The sequence below is a fragment of the Agelaius tricolor genome, unplaced genomic scaffold (assembly GCF_023055355.1).
Source record: "Agelaius tricolor isolate 1412-34295 unplaced genomic scaffold, bAgeTri1.0.p SCAF_31, whole genome shotgun sequence".
Lineage (NCBI taxonomy): Eukaryota > Metazoa > Chordata > Aves > Passeriformes > Icteridae > Agelaius > Agelaius tricolor.
In genome coordinates, this window is record NW_027269291.1 from 2,427,217 (window position 1) to 2,436,030 (window position 8,814).

The following is an 8,814-nucleotide window of genomic DNA, read 5'->3' on the forward strand; positions in this document are numbered from 1 at the left end:
GCCAAAAAACCCCTCTGTTCTACACCCCAGTGCCAAAAACCCCTCTGTGCTACACCCCACTGTCAAAAAACCCCTCTGTGCTACACCCCACTGCTAAAACCCCCTGTGCTAAAACCCCTCTGTTAAGACCCTTGTGTGCTACACCCCAGTGCCAAAACCTTTCTGTGCTACACCCCAGTGCCAAAAAAAACCCTCTGTTCTACACCCCAGTGCCAAAAACCCCTCTGTGCTACACCCCAGTGCCAAAAAAACCCCTCTGTTCTACACCCCAGTGCCAAAAACCCCTCTGTGCTACACCCCAGTGCCAAAAAACCCCCTGTGCTAAAACCCCTCTGCTAAAACCCTTGTGTGCTACACCCCACTGCCAAAAAAAACCCCTCTGTGCTACACCTCAGTGCCAAAACAAAACCCTTTTTTGCTACACCCCACTCCCAACACCCCTCTGTGCTACACCCCACTCCCAACACCCCTCTGTGCTACACCCCACTCCCAACACCCCTCTGTGCTACACCCCACTCCCAGCCCCTCTTTGGGGTCCTACCCTGGGCATGGGTGCCACCAGGTGAGGTGGCTGCACTAGAAACCTGCCTGAGTGGCCACTCCCGGCTCTGAGCCCCTGCCCCGCCCATGTCCGCATGTCTGTCTGTCTGTCTGTCTGTCTGTCGCAGCAGTGACCCGGCCATCCCTCTCTCCCCCCAGAACCAGGCTGAGGCCCACTACAAGGGCCACAAGCACGCGCGGAGGCTGAAGGCCATCGAGGCCATGAAGAACAAGCAGAAGGTGCTGGGGGCTGCAGCAGGGACCCCTGGCCAGGACAGCACAGCCGAGCTGGCCCCCAGCCCTGTGGGCAGTGGGGAGCTGGGCAGCACAGGTACAGGGGGGCTGTGGGGCTGGGGAGGCTGTGGTTGGTGCCCCCTGAGCTCCTGCAGGGGACAGGGGGTGATTTCCCTGTGATTTGGTGTCTCTGGGAGTGAGCCCTGCCCCACACACCCCCAGGGCTCTGCCACATGGGGGTGTGGGCTGGTGGGAGCTGTGGCAGCACCAGGGTTTGGTGCTGAGCCCAGCTTGCATGCACTGGAGAGAACAGCTGGAACAGGAGGGAGCTGGGGATGCATGCAAACCTCTGGGATGGTCTGGGGAATATGGGGGTGCTCTATGAAATCCAGAAAACATGTTCAAGCACAGAGAGCTTTCTCTTCCTGCCCATTTCTTTCTCTTTTCCTCTTTCCCCCTCTCCTTCTCCTCCCACCAGCTGATGCCAGTAGCCCACAGGAGTCGGAGGGTGAGGGCAGCAGCCTGGGGCTGGTGCCCAGCACTGAGGAATCACCAGTGGAGCTGCCAGGCAGTGTTGCCCCTCTGGGCTCCCCACCAGCCTCCGAGCTGTCAGAGGGCACCTCAGATGCCACCAGCGTGGCCTCCTCATCCGCCCAGGCAGCTGAGGCACAGGCAGCTGAGTCAGGCAGCAGCGTCAGCTCGGCCCCTGAGAGCGAGAAAGAGGGGAAAAAGAGCAAACAGCACCTGTATTGTCCCACCTGCAAAGTGACCGTCAACTCCCTGTCCCAGCTGGAGGCTCACAACACCGGTAAGGGCATTTTTGGGGGGCAGGGGGACAGGGGGATGGGCCCCTGCCACTTCACTGGGGCTCTGAGCAAAGCCCAGCAACGCCCCATAACCAAGCAGCCTTGTAATGAAGTAGCAAGCATTAATGAGTGTTGCTGTAATTAAAAAACATTCATTAAAATTACCTGCACAGATAAGTCATGGGGCTTTACCTGGGCTGCAGCTTCCAGGGTGAATTTTCACCAGGTCAAACACTCTTATTGATCATGTCTCAATTAAGGACATTTAATCAAGTGATTGAGGCTACTTTATTTTCCATTTAGCTTGAAGCTGTTAGCCAGGGTTTCTTCCAAACCTGGAATAATACTTCCCAAAGCAGCTTGGTGGTTTGGGCTTGTGGCCCTATGGAGAAAACCCCTGGGAATGCAATGAGCTGTGGAGCTGCACAGCCTGCAATGACTCCTGGGCTGTGTGGGGCAGCCCCTTGGGGTGGGCAGCAGTGGGAGCTGCTGAGGGTGCCCCAGGGTGGTGGCAGCCATGGTACAGGGGTCCCCAGTGGGGTCTGTGGGCCCTGCAGCTCCAGCTCCTGGCTCACCCCTTTCTCTAGAGGATGCTTAAGCTGGGCACCCCAAATTTAGACGGAAGGTCCTTTCAAAGACTGGGGAGCAATTCCTCCCACCCCACTGCCTGCTGGGGCAGCAGCAGCTGCCGTGGGCAGGGTTGGCTCAGGACACTGCTGTGGCTTAGCTGCAGACGTGTCCTTTTGCTTTTGTCAGCTCCAGTTACAAATTCAGGAGCTGATTTGGGGGAAAAAGAACAAACAAACAAACAAACAATCAAACAAACAAACGTTTGCAGGCTGGCGCTGCTCTGTGGCTGTCACACAGCTCCTTAAAAACCAGAATGAATTAGCAGGGGCTTAAATTACTTGCTCCCCATGCACCCTCGTCAGGGACAGGACAAACACCCTGTCCCCAGGTGTGCAGGGATCTTGGGTTCCTCCTTCCCCACCTGCTGTGACCCTGCTGAGCTATTCCTGGCTGTGCTGTGACCTTGGGCACGGCTCAGATGCTGCAGACTGTGCTAACGCCCGGGGACAGGCGACAGGCTCCAGCACACGCTGGAAATAGCAGCTTCTCCAAAGCTGCCTCGTGCAGGGGGGGTCTCTGGGAACATGAGCATCTCTGCTCTGCCTGCCACGTGCACTTGGGCAGGGTTTGGGAGGGGGTTGTGCAGCAATGGCAAAAGTTCGGGCTCCCGGTGCCCTCTGCCTGCAAGTGCTGCTGGGCACGGGTTGGTGCTGTTGGAGGGCACCTGCTGCTGGATGTTCCATGTTCCTGCTGCTGTGGCACTGGCACGGGGCTGGGTTAGCTGAGTGTCCCCTCCTGCCAGGCGCCAAGCACAAGTCGATGCTGGAAGGTCATGGCACGCAGCTGCGGCGAGGCCGGGGCAAGCTGCTCTCCCGGGCAGGGCACAAGTCCAAGCGCATCGGGAACAAGGGCAGCATCAACATCCAGAACAAGGCCTTCCACTGCCAAGTGTGCGAGATCTACGTCAACTCCGAGACCCAGCTCAAGCAGGTGACAATGCCCTGGGAGTGCCTGGGCACTGGGTGTGGGTGTGGAGGGACTCGGGGTGTGGTACCTGGTGTCCCCACAGACCTGAGCCGCACAGTACCCCTGGCTGTCCTGGCTCCCAGTGATCGTGCTGTTTTCCTCCCCAGCACATGAGCAGCCGGAGGCACAAAGACAGGCTGGCAGGGAAGCCACCCAAGCCCAAGTACAGCCCCTACAACAAGCTGCAGAAGAATGCTGCCCTCGCAGTGAGTATTCTCAAGGTACCTGTCTCCCTGCACAGCGCTTGGTTTGCTCACAGATCCTCGCTCCATCCTTTCAGTGAGTTATGGGAGCTGCTTCTCTTAAACCTTGGTTTCCATCACCAGAGCTCAGCTTCTCCCCTCCAGGAGGGTGAGCTGTGGTGGTGGGTTTCGAGTCTATTCCTGGATAACTTGGGAGTGCTTTGGCAGCAGCATTCACTTGCGATTCCTCCACCCCTCCTGCCATCTCACGGTGTCTCCTCCTCCCTCCCTGCAGTCCAAGCTGGCTTTGCAGAAGCACCTCACCAAAACCCTGGCCACCCGTTTCCTGCCGAGCCCGCTCACCGCCGCTGCCGTCTGCGCCATGCCCGGACCCCTCGCCCTGCGACCGGCAGCTGCCACCACCCTGTTCCAAGCGCCGATCCTCGGACCAGCCCTTTTCCGAACGCCGCCGGCTCACGTCCGCCCCACGCCGGGTCCCATCGTCTTTGCACCCTACTAGAGCTGCTGACCCGGCCAGGCTCTGTGCACCGGGCTGGGCTGGGGACAGCGCTCCTCGTACCTGCTCTCCTGCCTGGTGGGAAAACGTAGTGGTAGACATCAACCCCAGCTTCTCCTTTGCTTGGAGAGGGCTCCCACTGGAGAGAGGTGCCCTGACAGAGCCTGGCCAGCCCCGCCACGCATCCCCACCGCTCCCCCAGCCTGTGCTGGCCCCTGCTCAGCAGATGAGCCCAGGCAGTGCATGGAAGAGGACAGTGTCCAAATCAGCAGGACCATCTCATGGCCACAGCCTGCCTGTCCTTGGCCTGCTGGCTGCTTCTTCATCGCCCTCCCAGTTTCCAGACTGGAAGGAGAGGAGCTGGCTGGTCCCTGGGAGAAGGAGCATCCCTCTGCTCCCTGCCAGCCCAGTGGGAAGGGAAGTGTGAGGGGAATCTCAGCCCAGCTCTTCCTGGGAGAAACAACCCCAGCACAGGTGGGAAGCTGGCAGTTTCTCTCTCAGCCTGGGCTGGCTGTGCCCTTGCCAGCCCCGCACCTGCCTGTGCTGGCAGGAGGTTTCTGTGCCACCCACCAGCCCCCTGTCCCAATTCCCTACGTCCCACCAGCCAAAGAGCCCCTGTGGTGGCAGGCACGGCCACACTGACCATATCCTCACTCCGAGAGCAATAGCTGACCCCAGGGCCGGTGCCTCCTCCCTCCAAAGCACACGGGCCCTGCCCTGGCCCCAGAAGCACACGATGTGGCCAAGCTGGGCCCCACTCATGCCCAGCAAGGCCAGGAGTGCCAGTGCTGGCTCCCCAAGGAGGTGACCCTGTGCTTGGCACCCGTCCTTGTCTCTGTCCCAGCGTGGGGACAGCCCTGCCCCTACCTCCCGGGAGATGCTGTGAGGCTGAGTGAATGTCCCTAAAGCACTTTCAGTTCTCCAGTGAAAGGCAACGCTGCTGCTCACCTGCCGTGCACAGCCCTCCGATCCCATCCCAGTTAGGAGCTTCCAGGAAGTTACTGATGATTCCCAAAATCAAAGGTGTCCTCAGCAGCCTGGACAATCAGGTGGCAGGTGCACCCATAGCCTGCAGAGTGCCAGGCTCTGGAGGGACCCCGAGGCCATAGCTCTGCATTTCACTGTGCTCAGACAGCCCAAGCATGACCTGTCTGGGACTGTCACCGCGGCGCTCTGGGTGCCCAGCACGCTGCTGTACATAGAGAGAGTTGCATCCCAAATGGACCTTTCTCTGGAGGAACACCCCACCCTGATCTATGCAATCCAGGGGGCAGCTCACCCGCCACACTGGCCGCCTGCGATTCCCTTTGGTGCTGCAGCTGGAGCAGTGGTGGCAGCAGAAGAACCAACATGACACTGAGCTCTGTCCTGTCCCCAGCCCAGGGTGCTGGCTCAGACCTCTGCTGTGACTCCCATTCCCTCCCAGCCCTCGGGAAGAGGCAGGCTGGTGTGTGCACCTGGGAATCCACACGCACAAGCACACATATCTGACGTCTTGGCCACAAGCAGCGCCTGGATTTCAGAAGGATTTTGCCCAGCGTGCTCCACCGATGCTCAGGATGGGGCCTGGCACGGGAAGGTGAACAGGAAGGGGCCGATGGGTGACTCAGATGGCTGAAACATATCTGCTTCCCAGGGCTGGAGCCTTGGCAAGGGCAGGAAAGCTGCAGGAAGGAGCTCACACCTGCAGGGTCCGTGGGCAGCACCAACCGTGGAGCCACCACTGCGCTCCTGCCACGGAGACAGGAGAGTGAGGGAGCCCCTGGGTGTGAATTCACCTGCTCAGAGCACCCCCTCCCCAGGGAAGGAGGAGAGTGGGGAGAGGGCACCACGAGAAGAGTGAGCAGCTGTGTGTGGAGACAATGGAAAGGTCTTGCAGCAGTGGTGGGATATGTGAGGGAAGCAAGAGCAAGGCTCCCTGCAGAAACGGCTTTGCCAGGGATAGGGAGATGGTCCCACAGCCCAGGGGACACAGAGGGACCCCACATCCCAGGGGACAGGAGCCTGTGCTGGTGGGGCCCCAGGGGACAGGAGATGCTGTCCCTGTTCCCCAGTGCCAAGCAGCCCATGGCTGGCACGTCCCCAGCCACCCCTGCCCGTGTCACTGTGCCCTTCCCAGGCCCCTTGGGGTCACCCCCAGTCCAGCCACCGCAGCAGGACAGTGGGTCCCCTCCTGTGCCATGAGCCCCTGGTGCTGTGCCCAGCCCCTCAGAAGTTTGGGGAGCCTGGAGCAGCTGGGCTGCAGCTTGCAGAGCCACGTGGCACCAGTGGGCCTGTTCCCCTCCATCGTTCCAAAAAGCCTGTGCTGGAGCCATGGCTGCTCCTTGCCCCTCACCAGTGGAGTCCTGACACACTCCTGTTCTTGGCACTTTAACCCTGTGAAAGCCATTCCTTCTAGTGACAGTAATACTGCAACGAGCTGCATAAGAACCCCCCGTTATGGCATCCCCCCAAATCCCCTCCTGCTCTCCAAAGCATTTACTGCCTTTGACTTAGCACATGCTGTACTAGGAGTAGGGATAGTCCATAGCGCTCGGTAACGTGTGCCCCTCTGTAAATAACCTTGGAGTGATGTGAAATTTGATTCAAAACACCAGGAAAAAAAAAAAAAAAAACCAAACCCAAAATGGAATATCCAGACTCTAGGGACTTGGCCAGTACCCTCCTGTAATGTTCATTGTATATTTTTTTGATGTACTATAACTGTTGGGAAAAAAAAAAAAGGAAAATATTTTGATAACCGAATCTCATCGCTTTATTGTGTTACTCGGTAAATAAAAGGAACAAGTATAAACACACTGGGGCTTTTCATCAGTTCTTTTCCTACATCCAGACTACCTGAAGGGAACAAGTGTTGCCGGGTAGGGCTGGGACACCTGTGCCTTGTTTTAAGGTGGTTCTGAGAAGAGGCAGCATTGTGGCAGGTGGGCAGTGAGAGCTGCCACAGCCCAAAGCATCTGAGCTGTGCAGGGTAAGTACAGTTCCAGCTCCTCCAAGGATCGAGGTATGCAGGTGAAGCACAACCCCATCTCCTCCAAGCTCATGGCTGAGTCTGCACTCAGGAAGAGGAGGGCTGGAATGGTGCATTTGGGCACCCTGCCCTCAGGAAAAGCACCTGTCCTGTTCTAGGCATTCCCTGGGGCAGCATGTCTGGATATTCCAGTGCATAAAGGAGCAGTGGACACTGCCAGGGTAAGGGACAAGCTGCCAGGGAGCAGCACAGAGCCAGCTGGGGCAGGGCAAGGAGAGCTGCTTGGCTGGAGGCAGGGCCAGCAAACAGGCCCTGCCCACATGTTGCCAGGAAATAGAAAAAGAGGGAGGTGCTCCCTCCAGATGTAGAGCTGATGCCCACGCTCCAGCCAGCCTGTGCTGTGCCTCTGTTCCACTCTCCCAGCCTACACCCGAGAGCAGAGGGGGTCATTGAGTGAATCCTGACCTTCCTGTAGCATCTCTGACAGCTGCAGGGGCTGGGCAGGGAGAGGAGTGGCTCCTGTCCCACCGCCTCTCTCATCCACGAGGACCATCCCTAGCCCTGGGATGACTGTTCCTCCTGGCCACCTGCTTCCCACAGGCTCCGTGACACCAGGCAGGACTCAGCAGGAGGAGCGTGCGAGGGAAGCAGGGAGGTGAGGAAGAGCAGGTGGCAATGGAAGGGAAGGGGAAGCAGGCTCATCCATCCATGGACCCACTGCCCTTGTTCTTGCGGCTCAGGGGAAAGGCAGACTTGCTCTGTGGCTGGGTCATCTTGCTGGCCAGGTAGATGAAGGGCTCGATCAGCGTGCGCCGGTCAGCCACGGACACCTCCCACAGCTTCACCTTCTCGCCCTTGGCCCAGTGCTGGGCTGCATCGTGGTCCACCCGCCGCTGCTCCTGCAGGTCACACTTGTTGCCCAAAACCACAATGGTGACCTGTTCCAAAAGGGCGAGAAGGGCCCCTGACGACCAAGCACGGAGCTGCAGGGCTGGCTGGCTCTGCCATGGGACCCTCTGTGGTGGGCCTGGCCTGCCACTGATTCCATGTCAAGGCCTTTTGAAACCCAATGATCTCAGCGCTCCCTTCTCCTCCTGCTGGGGTCTGTGTGCCCCAAACCAGCCCCAAAGCAGAAGGAGCCTTTGAGCACCTGTATGCTCAGAGAGCATCCCAGAAGACAGCCTGTTACTGCTGGGAGTCTCCTAGATCAGGGACCCATCAGAATCTTGTGACAGGCTGGAGAAACCAAAGGTGACAACCTGCCCAAGGGGAGCAGATCCCACTCTCCCGGGGCGACTCACCTCCTTCTTGTCCTTGGACTTGTCGATCTCCTTCTTGAGCAGCTCGACACGCTTGAAGGACTCCTTGCTGTCGGTGCTGTAGACCAGCACGTAGCCGTCGGTGCAGGAGAAGCAGTGCTTGGGCAGCTCCAGCCCGTCCCGCAGCCCCCGCGTGTCGTAGAAGCGCACCTGCTCCCTCACGCCGCGGTCGGTCTCGATGGAGCCCACGTAAATGTCCTCCTGGGTCTCGATCATCTCCGAACCTGCCGGGGGTGGGCGGGGGACACGTGGGAACGCTGCCGGGGCCCTGGCACAGCGCGCCCGGTGCGTGTGGGGGTGACCAGGGACAGCCCAAAGGGATCCCCGGACCGGCACTGCCCAGGGCCCGCTACACCCGGGGGAGCCGCCGCACTCACCGACCACATGGTTCCCGTAGAGCAGCTGCTCCAGGATGGAGGTTTTCCCCACCGAGGCCTGCCCGCACACCACCACCTTGCAGCTCTTGCCCATCCCGCCTCACCGCGGCGGCCGCGGCCGAGCCTCAACGGCGGCGGCGGGGGGAACCGGCGGCACCACAGCGCCCCCCTGTGGGCGGGCGGACCGCGGGACCCGGCGCTGCCCTGCGGCGGGCGTGGCGCAGGCTGTGTAAGCCCCGTCCACCCCCGGTGGAGTTCCACCTCCCTCCCGG

The 8,814-nt window shown here is 59.7% G+C and overlaps 2 protein-coding genes across 8 annotated transcripts in view; one reads left to right on the forward strand and one right to left on the reverse strand.

The window, feature by feature from the left end:
- The window catches only part of ZNF385C (zinc finger protein 385C), a 69,156-nt gene extending 62,483 nt beyond the window's left edge, over positions 1–6,673 (forward strand). For 3 of the 6 annotated variants that reach the window (XM_071450624.1, XM_071450628.1, XM_071450629.1), the window contains 5 exons: positions 700–871; positions 1,253–1,582; positions 2,953–3,140; positions 3,295–3,397; positions 3,654–6,673. In XM_071450624.1, coding sequence (XP_071306725.1) covers positions 700–871; positions 1,253–1,582; positions 2,953–3,140; positions 3,295–3,397; positions 3,654–3,967 — 1,107 coding nt within the window. In that variant the 3' untranslated portion in view covers positions 3,968–6,673. Of the gene's footprint in view, positions 1–699; positions 872–1,252; positions 1,583–2,952; positions 3,141–3,283; positions 3,398–3,653 lie in introns of all 6 variants that reach the window. The other 3 variants (XM_071450626.1, XM_071450625.1, XM_071450627.1) reach the window with 3 other exon arrangements.
- Positions 6,607–8,803, reverse strand: NKIRAS2 (NFKB inhibitor interacting Ras like 2). Of its 2 annotated transcripts, XM_071450635.1 has the most exons (4): positions 8,543–8,803; positions 8,312–8,389; positions 8,148–8,214; positions 7,550–7,784 (listed from the first exon to the last, which is right to left on the reverse strand). In XM_071450635.1, exons 1-4 carry the CDS (start codon positions 8,634–8,636, stop codon positions 7,688–7,690), a joined length of 336 nt encoding a protein of 111 aa, XP_071306736.1. In that variant the 5' UTR covers positions 8,637–8,803; the 3' UTR covers positions 7,550–7,687. The 2 variants fall into 2 exon arrangements, with proteins under 2 accessions (XP_071306735.1, XP_071306736.1); XM_071450634.1 differs by having other exon boundaries at positions 6,607–7,784; positions 8,148–8,389; positions 8,543–8,788.
- Positions 8,804–8,814: the final 11 nt, after the last annotated feature.

Coding starts and splice junctions, on each gene's coding strand:
- NKIRAS2 (XM_071450634.1), bottom strand. CDS start 8,636: ATGGGCAAGAGCTGCAAGGTGGTGGTGTGCGGGCAGGCCTCGGTGGGG. Junction 8,390..8,542: donor CTACGGGAACCATGTGGTCG/GTGAGTGCGGCG, acceptor CACCCCCGGCAG/GTTCGGAGATGATCGAGACC. Junction 7,785..8,147: donor AGTCCAAGGACAAGAAGGAG/GTGAGTCGCCCC, acceptor CTTTTGGAACAG/GTCACCATTGTGGTTTTGGG.